The sequence below is a fragment of the Arvicanthis niloticus genome, chromosome 12, assembly GCF_011762505.2.
Source record: "Arvicanthis niloticus isolate mArvNil1 chromosome 12, mArvNil1.pat.X, whole genome shotgun sequence".
NCBI classification, from domain to species: Eukaryota; Metazoa; Chordata; class Mammalia; order Rodentia; family Muridae; genus Arvicanthis; species Arvicanthis niloticus.
In genome coordinates, this window is record NC_047669.1 from 58,288,137 (window position 1) to 58,309,419 (window position 21,283).

Here is a 21,283-nt window from a genome sequence, read left to right on the forward strand (position 1 = left end):
TCAATTTCTAGGATATTCTAGGATACTTTAGCTATAGAGATTTTTTTAAATGACTGAAAGTTGTTCTTCATTGTTACAATACTGAACTAAAATTGTTGAAACCACACAAAACAAGGTTTCATCCATGACCAGTTGTATATACTAGTAACCTTTGTATATTAAGTGGTATCAATTTAAATTATTTCTTGCCAATAACTTTCCTAAGTCAATATAACTGTAATCAGAATATATTGTACAAAAAATATAGTTTCAATAAAATAAAAAAGAATGAAAATACTTTTAATATACCTGAAAAAACTGATGTAGGACAACCTGGCTGTTTTTTTCCTCCATTTGGATAAAAATCAATGTGTCCTGATGGGTCTTGAATACCCAAACCTAGGAAGAAAACACTCATGAAATCATAAAGCTTTTAAAATGTTTTGAGCAATTGTATATAACAAAACATTTGCTAAAATTTATTAAACTTATTCTTCAGAAGTTTGAAATAAAGATAAATGTTGTTCTGTCTTTGTTAGTTTCTTCTCTTTCCAGCAACCGTTCCCACCATCTCTTCTTCTCCCCACTCCCTCATTCTTTCCCCCATCACGTTTTTCCCTTTTCAGACATATATCCATACAAAATATATATCTATATATCCACATATCCATACTCATATAAACAACAGCTCAAAATACCCTAGAACTCACTATGTAACTGAAGCCTGACCCTAAACACAGAAAAATCCTCTTTTTTTCTACCTCCTAAATTCTAAGACTACATGTATAAGTTACAATAAATGGATGCTCTTTTTAAAATTAGCAGTTTTCTGATACCTCCTTTTCAAATTGATTCTCATAAAAATTATGTGTCAATAATTTTGCATACTTATTATTCATCTGTTTACTACAAGTCAATCCTTATACTCTGAGGTAAAGGGGAGAGGAAAATCTTTGTAGTGGAAATGTTGTGTGATAGAGAAAATATAAAAAAAAAAACTGAAAGAACAATTTGTCAGATGGTAATCAATGTAGTGGAGGAAACAAATCAAACTAAAAGACACCTGGCAATAAAAGCGAGGATGGTCCTTGAATACCTTTTAAAGTGGAAGTTAAGACTGGAGAGCTTTTTAATGTAGCTTGGCTAGAGAATTTCTCACTCGGCAGTTTGACAACTTAAATGGACGTGTGCAGACTTGGAGGCAGTGAGTAAGTGGTATATGTGTGAACAGACTAGGGTCCACAAAGCAACTAGCTAAGATACATTGGGCAAGGATCTGCACAAGACGAAATACTATTAAGTTGCATACAGCTGTCAGGGTGGTGTGATGCTTTTCTCCCTCACTGGATGATGATACTAGCTTTACCCAGTAGCAAAATCTACAAAGCTTGCTGCCCCCACTGGTTACAACTTGTGCTAGGGTGGCATGAACCATGTGGCTATGATTTATGTGGTTGTTTTTGCTTGTAGATTTCCAGGGCTCTGGAGAAGGTTCACATTCTGAATCTATTACCAATATTTCAGTCTATAACCAAAGGGAGCATGAAAGGTATATCAATCTCAAAAGACTTGGAACTATGCTTACATGTGAAATCTCATTGCCAGATAAGATTGAAATACTTTAGCTGAGGGTATAAGCGATTTCATGTTACTGAATTCTTGGGATAAATATTAGTGTCTAGGTATGGATCAGGATGCAGCAACTTGATTTAGGTAGAGCATACAACAGAACCCAGCAATGTGTCATGATATATCATAGAGAGCCATAAAATGCTGGGCATACATAGCATGAGGAGCAGATGAAAGGGTGTTCAATGTAAAAAAGATGAAAGACAGTTTAAATCACTACGAGTCCTAAGACTCCATAGAAGCCATCAATGAAGCAATGGAGAATCCCTTGCTTAGGATTATAATCTACTCACTTAGTTGAATTTAGGCAAAGAATGCCACAATTTTAAATAAGACCCTAGAACAGTGGTTCTCAGGCGATATGTCACCATCCCTATGAGGGTCAAATGATCTTTTCACAATTGTCACCTAAGACCATCAGAAAACACAGATGTTTACACTAGAATTCACAACAGTAGGAAAATTGCAGTTATGAAGTAGTAATGAAAATAAATTTTTGACTATGGGTCACTGCAACATGAGGAACTGGGTTAAAGAGTCCCAGAATTAGGAAGGTTGAGAACCATTGCCCTAGAAGAAAGTCAGCTGTTTGGAGCAATCCCTGAAACCTCTGCATGTCTCAGTTCAACATGATAGCTAAAATGCAAGAAGCACCAGCTGAGATCTCCCACCTGCCAATGAGGAAGGAAAAAATCAACAGGGTTACTTAGCCATCAGGATGAAACAGCAGTTATTTATTGTGAATTCGTAAAGGATTCTTGAGGCAAGTCTGCCATATGTACATATAAATAAAAACATAACTTTATAGATTTTTTTTTATTGTTTTTAATGAGTTGTATGTGGGTGCGGGTGTCTGTAGAGGCCAGAACCATTTGATACTCCTTGGATCTGGACTTATGGGTAGTTGTGAGTCACCTGGTATCAGTGATGAGAATCAAACTCTATATCTCTGCCAAGGGCAGTGCATGATCTGAACCACAGAGCCCTCTCGGCAGCACCATACAAACATTATTCTAAGTCTAGATTATGAAAACAATAAGAGAGGGGATATTTGTCTGCATTTGGCTTGTCTTGCTTAACATAGTGATTCCAAGTTTCACCCATTTCCCTGAAAATGTTGGGATTTTATCTTTCTTTATGGCTATGTAAGTTTTCATATGTGTTTTTCTATTCTTGGGCATCTAGACTGGGACCCACAGGATCCAGGAACCCCCAGCCAGCCAGTGGCACTGGTTCCTTCCAGTCTGAGCTGGTGGCCTGAGTAGACATAGGAAGCTAGCTCTACAACCAGTCCCACAACACCAAGAGATAGCTCCAAGGTGCTCTAACATGCCTAGCACCACAGGATCTCAGGAGCTTGGTTGTTGGGAGCAGACAGAAGGCGGCTATCATCCTTGCAACCATCTTGAGCCATACACCCTGACAAGAGACTTGTTTTCAACAGTCTACAACAGCTGAGCACACTCTGATAACATCTTGTTTTATATACCCAGGATTTTCCCTTGGGTGTGTGAGACTTAAAGGCATGACTTAAAGGCATGACTGGAGAAGTCAGACTTATAAAATGCGAGAGACAGACAGAAGAAGGTCTGGGAAACTTGGAACTTGGAGGCACTAGGGACTAAACACTAGGAACTAGGAACTCGAGACTTGGGACTTGGACTAGGAACAAGAAACTTGGAAAGAGAGAAGAAGAGAAACTTGAGAATAAACAGGACTGAACAACATTCTGTCTGGTCTCTATTCTTCGACTCCGCCCTCACTCTCTCTCTCCGGAGGACCAGAGCAGCAGTATGAGCCAGAACAATGTAGCCCCCAAAGCTTGGGGCAGTGCGGGTTCCAACATCTGGCAGAGCGGTCCCGACACCAAGATTTTAGGATCCCAGAAGCAGCTTGACTCCCAGGAGCACTGACACACTCAGGATCTCAGAATCACAGAGACAGCTGGACTCTGAGGAGTTCTGACACAACCAGAATCACAGGAGGGACAGGCTCCAATCAGAGATAGCGAGGGGCAGGTAGCACAAGAGATAACCAGATGGTGAGAGGCAAGCATAAGAACATAAGCAACAGAAACCAAGGTTACTTGGCATCATCAGAACCCAGTTCTCCCACCATAGCAAGTCCTGGATATCTGGTGTGATATCTCTATCACACCAGAAAAGCAAGACTTGGATTTAAAATCACATCTCATGATGATGATAGAGAACTTCAAGGACATAAATAACTCTCTTAATGATATATAGGAGAACACAGATAAACAGGTAGAAGCCCTTAAGAAGGAAACACAAAAATCCCTTAAGGAATTACAGGAAAACACAATCAAACAGGTGAAGGAATTGAACACCCTCATAGAAGCAGGAAGTGGGGTGATGGGATGGGGGCTTATGAGGAGGGGAACCAGGAAAGGTGTTAACATTTGAAATGTAAATAAAGAAAATATCCAATAAAAAAATAAAGAAAAAAGAAATTAAAAAAGAAAGAAACCTAAATAGCAGCATTGAATATGGCAAAGAAGTATTATAAAGTCAGAATGAAGAATTAAACCCCAAATATTTTATCCTCAACTCTTCATCTTACAACCTCTTCCTTTGGGATCTACATTTCACATTTTGCTTTTAAACACAAACCTCATAGATACTTATTATTTTACCTTGGGAATCAGAGTGGATGACATCCACAAACTTAGCATCCGTGTAATCTAATCTGCTATTCGACGGCTTTCCAGAAAATTTTGGACCAGCTGGGTCAAGACCTGAAGCACAAAACAAAAACTATCAGTTGAGTTATATTTTACTAGCTTGATCTATTTTACACTTGCCCAATTTTCAACTATAAACATAAACTCTTGCAATTTTAGTTTAAACCTGTCCCAACATATTTAAAGTTAAATTAAGTTTGACAAACAGCAAGTACTTTCATTATGTGAATGATGAAAATTTACCAGCACCCTTTCAAAAGTGTTCCAATCACAGGAAAGATGTTTCAACAAGATATTGGTGATATTTTAGCAAATTTATCTAAGGAGTAGACAGAGTAAGCTGTGTAACTGTGTATTTAATGGGAACTATGACCTCTTGTGGTGGAGGAAACGCCTTAATAAAGGTCTTCTAGACCTCTCTTCAATAATTTACCTTACCAACCTCATCTGATATTTGTCTACAGATAAAAAAATGCTCCTCAGATATCAATACTATTCAGGTAAAAAAAATTTCTATTTTCTTAACATTCATACCTCCCAAGAGTTTCTTATATATCCTTAGGGAAAAATGTTTCAAATTCAATGAAATATAAATGTTATTCTGTAGAATGAATTCTAAAATTAAATCCCAAGATCATGACTTTCTGAAGCATAGCAAGAGGGTGGGAATAAAATTCAGTTCATTGTGGAAGAGGCCATTTTCCAAGACCCATATTGCAGAAGGGAAAAAAATGACTCCAGAATGTTGTCCTTTAATTTACTGATTTAAGTTATAGATAAATAAATTATTTTATGTATTGCTCACCTCACACCCTTCTATTGTCCCTATTTTATTTAGCTTGTTTGACTGAGTGCCCACCTAACTCTTTTTCTAAATTTTTCTGAGGTAAGAAACCTGTGGCAGTAAAACAATAGATAAGCAAGCATCTATATAAGTGATTTCACCTCTCCTTTCCTTCTTTTATGGAACTTTATTATGACAATATCCTTTATAAATCATGGAGATTACCATAATAATCCTATGCTTCAAACTTGAATAGCAACTCCAGATTGGTCTAGTACTCAAATGCATGCTTAAAAGAATGAAAATACCATAGTGCTTATGAATATAAACTACAGAGCTAAAATTTTTAGCTAATGAATAAATGATATTTTAACTGAATAGAACAGATTTTGCCATGTAATCTTTGGTATTTAAATAAAGCTACAAAACTCAGTACTTGCTTTTCATGACCATCATAATCACTAAGAAAGTATTCACAATCTACAATTACAAAGTAGTATTCAAATATAGTTTATATCTGTGCCTGATATGTCTTAAATAGGATCAACTCTGGGAAATTAAAAAGATAATTTTAGAAAAGAAAAAGATTGTTTTACCTGTAATTCTTCCAAGTTGACCGTTAAATATTTTTCCTACAAAGCCACTAATATGAGCCCCTAAGCTCACGCCTATGAAATGAAAATTGTCAAGTGATGCCCCATGGATCTATAAATAAAAATATAATGTAATAACTTTAATTTTGGATAAACAAACATAATCCCTAGTATACTAACATTCTGAAATCCATTACTGATTTTGGCTTCATATATTTTTAAAACATAAGGAAGAGGACTTACAACTGTGAAAAGATATGGATATGTTCAGCTTACACCAAAAAAGTAGCTGATCTTTCTCTATTCATTTACAGCAATGCCATTAAACTTTCTTGAAATTTTAAAGTAAATTCAAATTTAATAAAAATTTAAAGTTTTAATCACCCATAATATATAATGAGATATGTAAAAATAACATTTAATTACTGAGACATTTAATGACCAAATAGTAATAATGGGCGTGATTGGGTGCTTATTTGTACCAAGTACCTTAACATGTGCTTTATGCTCTATATTTAATATCCATGTTTGCCATGTGAGTTAGTCATATCAATCCTATTATTTAAAACTAAGCCTATGCTAAAATTAAGTATTAACTAAACAACACACCATTGAATATCCATTTTACTAAGAAAACAGAAGTCAAAGACATATACAAAGCTACATATAAAAAAAAAGATGCATTCTAAGTCACTGAAATCTGAATTTTGTGCCTCTGAAAAATAATATGCTGTAACTCTAAGCCTTAATGTTATGGCCTCTACAAGGAGTATGGCATAAACATAGTAATGAATGATATCACAAAGTTGGGGCATTCAAGAATGGAGCTAAGTTCCTGACATAGGAAACCTAAAGAAGCTCATTTGAATCTTCCATGATATGAGAATTCTGTGAAACTATGAACCAGGACATGGTCCTCATCAGACACAGACTTCACTGGGTCCTTGCAGAACTGTGAGACATGAATGTGTTTGAATATAAGGTCAGTTTAAAGTGTTTGTTACTCAGTGGTCTCAAATGGACTAAGACTCAAACCTGGAGCTCTTTGATTACAAAATATATGTTAGTATTCTTCTGTCTTCCCTTCAGGATATATCAAATACCCTAACAGATCTGGTAAAAGTATAAAAGTCACTCTTACTTTTGAAATGCTAAGATGAGATATATAGATGTAAGGTAGGTTATGAGACCACAGATTAAGCAGTACAGCAAAACCAATTGATGGACAAGATGTGGACATCTGGTTTACCTCAGGTAGGCAGTTTTGAGAGCTCTCTCAGTGTATGTTTTCCATCAGACTCCCAAGAGCTAATAGTGATGATCCACATTACACAGTGATGTTTAAAGCGCATATAATGATGGACACTTTTCACCACTATTGCAGAGCAAGACAGGGACTTTCCCACCGCCCCCCCCCAAAAAAATCTCCTCTTCAAATTCCTCAAAGTAATGTTTCAAACAAGGAAGGAGTAGCTCTCCAAACCACAAAGCTATGGTTACTTTTCTCCCAGCTCCTGTAAATCCTTTGCAAGCAAAATGTTATGATTTATTCCTAAAATTCTCTATTTAACTCACACTTTTCACAGTATGAGGTGCCTCTTATCTCAACTTATGACCTGGGTTACAATGTCTTTAAAATTGGAGATTTAAAAAAAAATTATTTTACTCACTTGTTAGTATATGCCAGGTGTCAATTAAGCATATACACATCTGCTTATATAATTCCATATGTTTCTATATCAATTTAATGTTCATGCAACATACAATAAGTTTTATTATTTTAATATATAAACAACAAAATTTGGCAGAGATGTGAAGTGGCTGTTCACGATGACGTGGATGAGAGGAGGCAGGCAGGAGCTTTGATCCCCTTCTAGTTTGAATCCTGGTATGGATGCTTTGATGTTATGCCTGTTCAACTTAGCATAAGTTTGGAAGTTCATTTCAACTAAATTTCAGACTTTAAAACCAAGAACACCCTAAGAAATAGAATATGACCTATCTCTTTTTGAAATATTTACTGTCACCACCAATTCTCAGAAAAGATATGAGCTACCATAAAGTGTTTACTATGCCATAAAGGTTGGACTAGTAAACAATAATTATTCAAAAACAAAAGACCTATAAGAAACCTTGAATTTAATAGATCCATGCCAACCCTGAACAGACCTAATGGAAACTGAGATCTATATTCAGAGATGTCAGAATAAACTATTTCCTAGGCTCTTTCCCTCTTATATTTACCAACAACACACATATTAGCCAGATCTTTTAAAAGATAACTAAAAATATATGAACATTAGAGTAATGTCCACTCCCCAAATAAGATCACTAATTCAGTCTGAATTCGGAGTTTGAAAGAGCTTTAAATTTTAATGACTTAAAATAAAAGGTTTCTCATATTTAAAAATATATAAAAATAAAATATGAAATTATTATTTAGAGTAGACAAAATATGGCTTAAAATTACTATATCTAAGTTAAAGTTTCAACTGATTATGGAAAAAGTATTAATTTCATGGTATCACGTAACAAAGCATATATTGCATATCATGTGTCTACCTTAAACTTTTCCAACTTACCAAAAGATTTTCAATGGACTCTCTCAAACTCTCTGCAACTCTTCTGGTATTTCTAACTGCTCTACTATAAATGAAAGTTGTAGCGCCCTGGTTCCAGTCGACGACAATGAGATTCACATCTTCCTCTTTCAAAAAGAGCTTAGTAAACTTATGCAGCCACACTGGGGTGGAACCAATCGGCCTGTACCCATGAATAATCCAGACAGTTTTCTTCAATGGGTTGAAATGGGTATTAAGTGAGTTATTGGACTCGAAGAGAGGTTCTGCACACTTGACATTGTTCCTTGAGTACATCAGCAGATTTATCTTTACTTGGGGATAAAATAAATCTTTCAAGGAATTCATTGCATTTAACCGTGAGAATTCAAGACATGTTCTATTAGTCTCTGTAAAGATAAAAAGGTCAGTCTGAACATTAGGATAACACCAGTTTTGTTGGTATAAGGTTATACAACTGAATAAGAGAATTCTGTTTTATTTGCACAGTAACATGTTTGACTGAGCAACTCTAATGTTAAAGCTGCCAATGGATCAGGCAAAAAGACTTCCTGAACTAGAAGTAATAAAAAATAATAATGACAAATATGAACAAATGTGATAGGTTAAAAGTTATAGACATTCTTTTAAAATAAAATAAAATGGCTCTGACATAAATCATTGCTATTAGTAATCAAGTGGGAAGGATGGCAGGAAAGCTAGATACATTGATTGTGAATTTTCAAAAAAGCTTTACAGAAGTGTGCTTACATACATAAAAAAATTATCTCACCATTAACCATATTAAAACAAACAAAAATAATACAGTACCACTTTTCTCATAAACTTAGAGTAGAATAAAATTTCTTCTATGGCACATAATGCAAGCACTTGAAAAGTGTGAGGCAGAAATAACTCCAGTTCAAGGTTAGCCTCAACAAATTAGCAAGATCTTGACAAGACAAAGAAAAGGAGGAGAGGAAAAGAAGACAGGGAAAGAGATAAAAAAAAATCATTCCAATAAGATTGGTAGTGTAGATAAACAAAATAGATATAAACAAATGCTGAGAGGACAGAAAGATAAGATGTGGGGCCTGCAAGTCGAGAGACTAGGGGAGCCAGGCAAGAGCAAGAGCAAGTTTGAGATGTATCCAAATCCTGAAAATCTCTTCCTAAGATGGCGGGAATTAGAAGGGTGCCCTACTTGCTCTGGGTCTGCAAGCTCTGATGCAAACCGTCTCTATGACCCTCACCTCTGCTGGCCTTAAGACAGTCAAGTAGTCTTGTGCTCAAATTACAGGTTTAATATCCCCTCTACCTGCCTACAAGGCCATGTCCAGTAATCACCTGGAATTCCTTTACATGTAAATGAAGCATTCCCAGCACCTGTGTACCAACCAATAATGTACTCTAACCCTGAAAACCCCCTACCCACTCCCCAAGGTTTATATAGCCCCTTTTGCCCCCAATAAAAGAAAGTTGTTTCATTGAAAATCTCTCTGAGAAAGCTTTTTCTGCCCACACTGAGCCGAGATCCTGGGAACCAACCACCCTGCCCCACAGGTATGCTTCATTTCTTCCATTCTGAGCAGGTTTGCAATGGTGCCTTGATATCCCGAGGGTAAAAGCAGAACCAGGCCAGCAATAAAATACTGTTTGGAAGTTTTATATGTATGTGTGCAGTGTGCATATATTAGACACAATTATTAAACTTATTTTACATTTGAGTTGAAATAAGCAATTATATTAATACTGAAGATATTAATCACAAGTTTTTTGTATAAAGGCATAAAGTATAAAATACCCTTATCTATCTGTTATCATCTGTCTATCATCTACCTATCTAGTCATCTATTCATCTACCCATCCTAGAAGAATAAAGGCCAGAAAGTGAAATAATTAAAAATGTTCAATAGCAGTGGTCATTGTAGGCAGTAAAATCATAACCCCTTTATATTTAGATTTTTGTAGTTTTCCAGAATTGTAAATTATTAAATAAACATGAGCATAAAATATTTTTATCAGTGCATTCATTGTATTGTGCTACTTCTAGAGCATTAGTTAGGAAGTAAAATTTTCAGTACTTGTCAAATATTTATAAAAGCATTAGTAAATACCTCAGTGATTTAAATTTTAAATTGATCACAAGACAAGATCAAAAGACAAGAACTAACAAATATTATTTTAACATTGAATGTAGTGTACAATACTTATGATATCTAACTTTGAAAGTACAAATGCATTATTACTACACTTACTTAGAGGAAAGAAGCTAGTTATGTGGCTGTAACACCTGCACAGTAGTCCCAGGTTAACAATGGGTGTGTAACTAAAAGAGCTTTGATCCTGTATGTGTAATAAGTATCAGAGAAAAAGAAGACAGTAAGGAACAAACACCTACATCCAAATAGTCATCAGAAATATGTCCTGTTTACTACCAGTCATAGCATTAATTGCTGAATCTCTATAGTGTTGCCATTCAGAATAGAAGAAAATAATGTCATTTTAAAAGAAAAAAAAGCTATATAGGCAAATTTTAGAAGTTATAAAAAACAGAATCAGATCAAGAACAGGACGATTAAAACTCCAATTAAGGAAAATATACAGCTGCATAATAAACGTTGGAATTATAAAATCATATAAACTATGAAATCTCTCCTTGCAGGAATACACGGAAGAAGGCAGAGTTAAGATTATGAAGAGTAGAGATAATATGGAGACAAACGGTGAACATTAAAACTTGCTGCTGTTGGGTGGGGGTGGGGGGGTTCACTTGTTGGAAGAATAGAAGAGGGCTGCTTCATCAGCTAAGGACATCTTTGGATGGCATTGTTTGCAAACTCAACAAACTCACCACGATGTAGAGAACAATCACTGAATCAGACTCACCGGAATTTTTAGAACCTCCATTGACTTTTGATGAAAAAGCTAAAAGCCCTAAAAAGGTGAAGACAGAATATTCTGATTACAAACAGAGTACTGGTAACTCCAATTTTTCTCCTTTTGACACAATTCATCAAAGAGATTAAAGTGTAGAGAGTGAGACCTTCAACGGAAATACATGAAGACTAATAATCTTTTTGCCTTTCCTAAAAACATACTACTCACAAATGTTTATGTTACATTTATTGCTATGGTGATGCGTGTGTTTGTGCACATGCACAGGTGTGATACCCATCAATCTATGGGTGCATACTCCTATGTGTGTATGCACCTGTGAGAAGACCATTTAGAAACAGCAAGTGTCTGCTTCTATCACTCTCAACTTGACTTCCTTGGGACAGGATACCTCACTGACCCAAAAGCTACTAGATTTTAGCTAAATTGACAGTCAAGGGAACCCTAAAAGGCCCACTTGTCTCTGACCCTTATTGCTGGTGTTATTGTCACTCACAGCTATACCCATATTTTTCATGAGTACTGGGGATTCAAACTCAGGTCCTCTTGCTTTCAAAATAAAGCCTGATGATATTCTTTCTTTTAAAATTTTTTATTAGATATTTTATTTACATTTCAGATGTAATCCCCTTTCCTCTATCCCACCCAGGAACCTCCTATCCCATCCCCCCCGATGATATTCTTAAGTAAAAATGTTAGATTCATAGAGACATGATTCGTAGAAATTCATTTGAAGTACTGAGAGTGGTTGTGGAAACAGATACTAATTTAACTTAAAATGTTAAAAAGCTGAATAACACAGAAAATTAACCACACAATTCATCCATATGCTGTTGCACATCAACTTTTACTAATACAAAGAATGTAGATGAGGAATATATAAAATTAGACACATCCTCAACTGAAGTTATTATAAGATTCCCATTCTTATCTCCAAAGACTACAAATACTTTAAATCACTGAGGGCATGGGGTTAGGGGAAGAAAAGTGTTACCATGTAAGGCTAGGTAATGTGCTTCTCCAAATCCCAAATATGTCATAGTTCCTTGTAAACTATTGTCTAAGAAGGCCCCAGAGAATCCCAGAATAACACAGGGCACTGTCATTTTTTCTTGGCTGTCCAACAGACCTAGCTGATAAGATGCTGTTGTAAAAGACAACATAGCCTGTGGGTAGAAGATACAGAGAATTTAAGCTAGTTCTGTGGAAATTTCCTCACTAGCTATGCATCTGCTTGGGAAAGAGAGGTGTCAACATTCTTTACTCCACTGTGAGTTCTCGGAACACCAGTACCAATCCACCAGGAAAAATGTACTCACTTTGTGCAATAGTGGCACAGCTGTTATGGAGGTAAATACCTGCTCTTTCTGGATGAATTTGGAGTCCAGTACAGATGAAGGAACTCATGCCTGGTAATATAAACCCATCCAAAACTCCATGACAGAGGAGATCTTAGGCTCAAGAGGGAGTCTTACTACCACTGTTTGGCTAACTTGACAAGCTGCCTTCTAAAGACATGTATTTATATCTAAAAGCTAATGATACTTCTTTTTGTTCTTTTACTGGGCATTTTTTTAATTTACATTTCAAATGTTATCTCCTTTCAGGTCTTCCCTCCAGAAACCCCTATCCAATCCTTCTCCCCCTGTCTCTCCACCACCCACTCCCTCTTTTCCCCCTATTGTTCCCCTAAACTGGGGCATCAAACCCCCTCAAGCCAAAGGGCTACTCTTCCCACTTATGTCCAACAAGGCCATCCTCTGCCTCATATGCAGCCAGAGCCATAAGTCCCTCTATGTACTCTGGTTGGTGGTCCAGTTTCCAGGAGCTCCGGGGTGTGGGGGGTCTTGCCAGTTGACACTGTTGCTTCCCCGATGGGACTGCAAACCCCCTCAGCTACTTCAGTCCCTTCTACAATTCCTCCATCGGGGACCCAGCACTCAGTTCAATAGTTGGCTATGAGCCAACTCGGTTTTTTTTTTTTGTTTTTTTTTTTTTTTTTTTTTTTTCAGGCTCTCACAAAGCCTCTCAGGAGACAGCCATATCATAGGCTCCTGTCAGCAAGCACTTCCCAGCATCCACAATAGTATCCAGGCTTGGCAACTGTATATGGGATGGATTCTCAGGTGGGGCAGTCTCTGGATGGCTTTTCCTTCTTTCTCTGCTCCATACTTTATCTCCATATTTCCTCCTGTGAGTATTTTGTCCCCCCTTCTAAGAAGAACTGAAGCATCTACACTTTGGTCTTCCCTTTTGAGCTTCATATGGTCTGTGAATTGTATCTTGGGTATTTTGAACTTTTGGGCTAATATCCACTCATCAGCAAGTGCATACCATGTGTGTTCTTTTGTGATTGGGTTACCTCACTCAGGATGATAATAGAAGAGAAAGTGGGGAATAGCCTCGAACACAGGGCCACAGGGGAAATTTTCCTGAACAGATCATCAATGGCTTAGGCTCTAAGATCAAGAATTGACAAATGGGACCTCACAAAATTGCAAAGCTTCTGTAAGGCAAAGGACACTGTCAATAGGACAAAACAGCAACCAACAGATGGGGAAAAGATCTTTACCAATCCTACATCTGATAGAGGGCTAATATCCAATATATACAAAGAGCTCAAGAAGTTAGACTCCAGAAAAACAAATAACCCTAGTAAAAAATGGGGAACAGAGCTAAACAGAGAATTGTCAACCAAGGAAACTCAAATGGCAGACAAGTACCTAAAGAAATGTTCAACATCCTTAGTCATCAGGGAAACGCACATCAAAAGAACCCTGAGATTCCACCTCACAGCAGTCAGAATGGCTAAGATCAAAAATGCAGGTGACAGCAGATGCTGGCAAAGATGTGGAGAAAGAGGAACACTCCTCCATTGTTGGTGATTGCAAGCTGGTACAACCACTCTAGAAATCAGTCTGGCGGTTCCTCAGAAAATTGGACATACTACTACCTGAGGACCCACCTATACCACTTCTGGGCATATACCCAGAAGATGCTCCAACGTGTACTAAGGACACACACTCCACTATGTTCATAGCAGCCTTATTTATAATAGCCAGAAGCTGGAAAGAACCCAGATGTCCCTCAATAGAGGAATGGACACAGAAAATGTGGTACATTTACACAGTGGATTACTCAGCTATTAATAACAACGGCTTCACAAAACTCAGAGGCTAATGATACTTCTCACCTCAATCAAAAAAGCCTTCTCTTTACAATAAGTGGTGACAAATACAGGGATGCATGGTTGTTCACAGTACTTAGAAAAGTGATGCTTGGTCCTAAGCAGGGCATTTATGCCATCTTCTTAATATTCAAGAAATATGAAGAGAAAGCAGATGGAAAATATTTAAGACCAGAAGACAGGGATAAGAACTGTAAAATATTGTCTTTTGGGCATGTCATATTCAATGTAATCATGATATCTTCACAGATGATTCAGCCTGCAGTGACCCTATACTAGACTGGGCCCATCATGGGTTAGAGGATCATACCATTCCCTACTGAATGATTCCTGGATAGTGGCAGACATATCCTTTACTTCTATACACACTGATGAGATCACCAGGATCTGTGGGATAGCTACAAACATATAATCAAAGAAAAATAAATGATTTGTGATTTATCTAATAAAATAGGAGTGTTTCTTAAATAATATTAGCAAGAATATTAATACACAGCAGTATGTACACCAGAAAAAAACACATATTTAAAAGCCATGCATGAATGTCTAAACACATAAGAACTATACATATAAATGTCAAAAAAATTAAAGATATTTAGTAGAAGTCTGGTATAATGACCAAGAATCCCAAGAAATGATACCCAATATCATTGGCCATCTAAAATATGTTAATTGATACCAAACCAATATGCCATTATACACACATTAAAATGCTAAAAATCTATAAGACTACAAGGGAAAGTATTACAACCTGTAAGTCTAGCATATTGAGTACATAACTGTGGAAGAAATTGGAAAAAATGATAAATTTGGAAACAGGTTGATAAATTCTTATAGTGAAAATATATACCTTATTAAACCATAACAGTTTATATCTAGATGTTAGTCATTGACAACTAAGAATGTATCCTCAGAAAAGCATGGACAAGTTCATACAGCATGTTTCCCAAAAATGTCTTACTCTTGAAGGAACCGTTATGTCAATCATGAAACACATGAACAATTGAGTTCTTATTGTCTACTGCTGCATAGACAAACTTGGTCAATTGTAAAAATATGTCAAGTAGAAGATATAGAAACATTTAGAAAAATGAAAAACAATCATTTACGTAAAATTCTAGAAAATGGATATTTAATCTAAAATATCAAAGAATAGGCCTGGATTACATGGAATCAGGAGTGGGAAATAAATTAATTGCAAAGGATATATGACAATTAGGGTGTAGGAAATCTTTTTTAAAATCCTAAAATTCTAATTGATATAATTTTTGGTATCTTGTAAAATATGGTACATATAATTTTCAACATGTGTCAATGTGTTCAGTTAAATCTGTACATTTTGCTGCATTTAAGTATACATTAAGTAAATTTTCAAAAGATACAAAATCATCTAATTTAGATTTAATCTTAGATGATTAGCAATCATCTAATAACTTGTAAAAGATACAAAAATAAACCTGTATGTATTTCTACATATTTATTTATTTATTTTAGACAAGAGTCTCAGTTATTTTCCTGGGATGGCCAGGAACTCCTAGTCTCAATGGTTATTCAGCCTCCTAAATGCTTGAATTACAGGTATATGCCACTATATTAGCTTCAAGTCATCTTAAAACTCTAAAATACCTAACTCTAATATCAAATATAAACTGACATGCACACATATGAGCTACATAAAATGTAGATTATTCATTACTCAGCCAAAAAAAATAAAAAATCGTTAGAAAATCTAAAAATCAAAATTGTTAGATAATCTGCTCACAAAAAAATACCATAAAACAAGACCAAGAGAACATAATTTTAATGAATACTCTCCCACATATGAAAATAGAAGTATGGCTTATTAAAATAATGAAACCCTAGTAGTAATTATCCTAGTAAAAGCAAGAAAGGATAAAGTCATCTGCCACAGTATGAATTGTTTTTAACAATCATGAGTATGAGTCATTATTTTTTAAAGTGTGTGGCATTTAGTTCTAGTTTAAAAATATGAGGATAATAACGGAAAAAAAAATAAGTGCATTTTGGATAACTGACATAAGAAATAAATGGTCTGCCTTATATAAGCAATGGCAATTATGAACTATAATTTTTAAAAAGCCAGAAGCAAATAAATTAATATTTCAATTAGTATATCCATAAACTACATTTGTATTTTCCAGTTCTCCATTAGTTTCTCTTGGAAGCTTTTTTCTACACTAGTTAATTTTGGAGATTTGGGGTTGGAATTTTATGGGGGAGGTGGCTTTTGTTGTTTATTACGTTTGGTGTTCTGTTCATTTGACTAGACAACCATGAAGGTTCTTTAGGGCTCAATTGACCTATGCCTAGCAAGAGACCACATGCAGAACTTGTGATGCAAGCAGATACTTCAGGAGTGAGTAACTGTCGACGGAGCTTTATTCTTTCGGGAGCTCAAGTTAAAAGGAACACATCTGGTTATAACTTATAAAGTACTTGGATTCAGTGACAGGAGATCATAAATTAGTTTAATCTAGTTTAAAGAGGTGTTGGAGACTAAATAAGAAGAAGGCTGAATAGGAGAAAAAGGACACAGAGAATGAATTATAGACTGGGGGGAAAAGAGAAGAGATTAAAAATATATACTCACATAAAATAAATACTGAAAGGCAAAAGAATTCTACATAAGAATAGAGAAGATCTGATTAAACACTAACATACACTTTGGTCCAAGTATAGAATTAATTTTACTGCAATTCATTTATGTACAGTTCAATTCTAAGTTAGGGTTTTAGTACTATGAGTAGGAGAAATTGATGCAAAAGACAAATGAATGTCATAACAGAGTGAAGAGAGTGAGGACTTCTTAAAATAATTTTTGTGCTACACATAACAAAATCAAACCCATGAGAATGAACACCTATGATACATTAAAAAAAGTAATGGAGTATGATGATTCAATACATCTATATTGTGTAAAGATCAAAGGGGAAAACATGCATCCTCTCATTTACCACTTACGGTATCCATTGGTGATGATAACTTAGCCTGTCTTTCTTTTTATCTGGTCAGACACAGAACATTTTTGTTAGGTAATATTGACATAATATGCAATGGATAAGACAGTTCACTCTTTCTGTTTTACTGTGCTGTTGTATCTTTGGGAGGACCCCCTCCACCCTGGTCCATTATTCCTCAATGTTTCATGCAACCATGACTCCATTGTTACCGTCTTTGAGACAAATTTCGCTTGTGTATTTCACTTAACAGGATATTTCTCTCAACACTGAATTGAAGGAGATGACACTGAATTGAAGGAGTGTCTATCTACTACTAGTAGAATCTTGGACTTCAAATTCATCCCTACACTTGGCAGATGCTGAGAACAGATCATCTGCCTTGTGCCATTCAGAGATGGAGAAGCTAAAAAATTCAGAATGCTCATATCAGTCAAGGAAAACAACTGAACAATGCACACACATACTAGAAATTACCAAGACATCTTCCTCTGATACTACCTCAAACTCTACCTCTTCAAAATAATCTCTAAGGGAATTTTTTTTTCATTTTAAACAAATTACTATCTGAACTATACAGCTCGGGACAAGGTGTATAATTTTAGAAAAAAAATGAGTCTAATTCTCTACATTTCAATTTTTTCACCTCCGAGATGAAAAAGGAGAGCTGAATTAATCTGTCTTAAATATGTCTATCAGAGGAGTAGAACATAGAAATTGACAAACAATTTCATGAAAGTCAAAAAATGAACAGTAGCCAAAGAATAACTTTCATATTTCTAAATGAGTGAAAAAATAGAAATGTCAATACTTTGCGATATTTGAAAACTAAAACTAATCCAATAGTATTCCCGAATAAAGCTTTGTAAACGGACCCACAATGCTCTGTTTTCACTGAATCTAAAACTACTTTCACTGTCAGATAGCAGAGCTAAAAACACACAACATTGATTCACAAATTTTCAACTATTTTTTTATCTAACCCTTTAAAGAAATATTTTCCTCTTCTTGCCTCAAGAATAAAAGGAACAACAGAACTGAAACTTTAGCAGTTAGCAAGTGCAATAAGAATATATATGCATATAATTTGAATAAACATGTAAATAAACAGCTTTATACAATCTGTTTAGCTACCTTTCTGCTTGCTTTGTATTCTATAAATACTTTTTAAACATTTAACTAATTTTAATTTTGCTGTTTTATTGTATTCATCATTAGAAACGAGCTAAACTTTCAACAGAAATAAAATATATGTACCAATTATAACTCCATTTTTCCTGTTGAAAACATAGAAAATTGGCTAATCCTAGTTAGAATCATAACCAAAATCTCTGAAAGCCTGGACCAGAAGTGTGTAAACTATGCTATCAAAATAACTATAAACTATCATATCAGAAGGGAAGTCTGGTAGCATAGAGTTCAAGATTCTCTAGCTTTTCAGTCAAGATGCTAAGACCATGTATCACAAACCTAAAAAGGTATCTCAATGAGTAAGATATACAATATAAACTGTGCACTATTGCCTAGATTATCTATTTCAATATGAAGCTCAAACACCTCCAAAACCTAGGGGTATATCAAATAACCAACTGAAAATAAAAGCCAAAATATTAATTTTTACTTGGTATATTGTGGTTATTTGAGTGCATACTCACAAATTTATAAAAGACATATAAGACATAAAAAAATAACCATTAACAAAATTCCACCAGAGAGCTATTCATCTTGACTTGTGAATTTGCTACTGTTTTTATTTACATAAATTAGAATGGTTTGCTCAACCGTGACCAACAACTCATTCTCCTTCATGCTAGAACAAGAAGTTCACCCATAAAGTAGAAAGTCACATTACTAACATTAGTAAGCTTTATTACCATTATTAAGCAGGAGAAGAATTGCAGTTTTTGCTAACTACCATTAGACACTTTGGGAATTTTATTATGTGAAAGAAGAAAAATAGAAGTCCTCCTGCATTGATAATTGTCTTGCTTTGCAACTGATATGTTACCTACTCAATAATTTTCTTCAAATGTCAGACTTTTCAGACAACTGAAACAGAAGCAAGTTATATAATAAGTCATAATTTTCAGACACTGAACTAATGCCTTATTCCTTAAATACTTTTTTCTTGAATGTTTCTACTCATTCTCTGTTTGCATATTTGTTTTCTAGCTATTAATCTTCTGACAAATAAATACATCATAAAGCTCCCAGTTAGCAAACACACACACACATGCATATATGAGCATACACATACCTTCATAATAGCAATCTCATCTGGTATAAAATATCATAATCATAGCAAGATTTTCATACTATGATGGCATAAGATAATACAGTCCATATTAATTATTTTACAGACATTTTAATGATAAGTTATTAATAAACATCTTACCAAATCTTGCCCAGCATATCAAACACAGAAAAATGTATATTCTCATTTGGAATCAGAAACTGTAAAAGAAACACTGGGATTCACCAAAAAGTTCTGTAATTCATTAAGGTTCTTGTGTGATAGAATTGTCTCCGTCCAGCAAGCTTTCCTATAAAAATGACTCTTGCTCCTCCCCTGGCTGGAAAAGGTGAGGGAGTCTGTCATCTCCTGCTGGCGTGTGCTAAGAGAGCATGTCTAAGTGAAAGACTCTGTAATAACTCACAAATGTTCAGCCACACAGATAGGAATGAGAAACCTAATTGTAGATGTCTTCATTCCTTAACCTCCGAGTTTTAGAAGTGGCATGGGAGGATATGTTTGTGGAAAGCATAGGGGAAAAAAATTCTTACTAGAAATCCCAGAAATGGAAAGAGTCAGGGTAAGTTCTGTTTTATGATCATCTTGATTATAAACTGAGTTCATCACAGACCTAAAATCAATAACAAAATCCACACCCATGAAGCTGCCTAGGCTTTTGTGCATATGTCATTATGCATCCAAAAATACAGTAGCTATTTTAGATCTCTCAGACACTGAGCCACCAACCAGGCAGCATACACGAGCTGGTACGAGGCCCCCAAAACATATAATACAGCAGAGGACTGCCTGATCTGGCCTCGGTGAGAGAAGAAACTAACCCTGGAGATACTTGAGGCTCCAGGGAGGGAGGAGGCAGTAAGGGGTAGGTAGGAACATCCTCTTGGAGACAGGGTAGGAGGAATGGGGTGAGGAAGTGCAGTCAGAGGGCAGACCTGGAGGGGAATAACATCTAATTTTTAAATAAAAGTTATATTCTAGCTTGGAGCTAGAATTTGAAAAGAAAAAAATATTTTTGGTTTTAGTATAAACCCATTTAAAAGCATTACTAGCTTTCTCTTTAATGCTTATTTAGTTTTTCTCCTATTTTCTTTCCCAGCAAGAATGTTGAGAAAGCAAGAAAAAGCAATAACTTCATACACAGAGCAAAAGTTCAAAACAAAATTTGTTTTTAGAAAATACATATCTTGGAAATGTTTCAATGAAACAGTAAATCTGGAATTTTTTTTTTACAACAATGGTCAGCAGACACTAATCTGAAGTCTGGAAAAATGGAAGCCAGACAGTGACAAGACACTGTTAAAAACATAAGAGTTCAAGAATGTTAACCTCTGAGTCAGCAGTTACATCCAAAGGACGTTGTTACAGAACGGCAAGCTCCTTCCACGCCATAATAAAATCACAAATGCACAGAAAAAAATGGGAACCAAAGAATTCATCTCAACATCATTACCATGGCCTCAAATGTCTAACAGGACAGAATTTCTCTAATTGTATGTACTGTGAAGATTAATAATGCATTTATATCATTACTTATAGAAAACTTCCATTACCAAGCTCTTCCATTCATTAATTCATTCATATGTAAATTCATTTATACAATTTTTACTAAGCAACTCTTGAGATCCCCAGACTTAGTTTTGGGGATACACCTTAGAGATGCTCATTTATTTCAGAGATATAATTTCAGCAGGTATTTATTATAGTGTCACAAAGGTGTCAGGC

General features: G+C 35.4%; 1 protein-coding gene across 1 annotated transcript in view; it reads right to left on the reverse strand.

The window, feature by feature from the left end:
* Positions 1-19,849, reverse strand: part of Lipi (lipase I) — a 39,309-nt gene extending 19,460 nt beyond the window's left edge. The window contains exons 1-6 of the mRNA XM_076911193.1: positions 19,703-19,849; positions 11,134-11,181; positions 8,269-8,654; positions 5,690-5,798; positions 4,262-4,363; positions 289-378 (exon numbers count right to left, since the gene is read on the reverse strand). Coding sequence (XP_076767308.1) covers positions 289-378; positions 4,262-4,363; positions 5,690-5,798; positions 8,269-8,654; positions 11,134-11,181; positions 19,703-19,748 — 781 coding nt within the window. The 5' untranslated portion in view covers positions 19,749-19,849. The remainder of the gene's footprint in view (positions 1-288; positions 379-4,261; positions 4,364-5,689; positions 5,799-8,268; positions 8,655-11,133; positions 11,182-19,702) is intronic.
* Between the last annotated feature and the right edge of the window lie 1,434 nt (positions 19,850-21,283).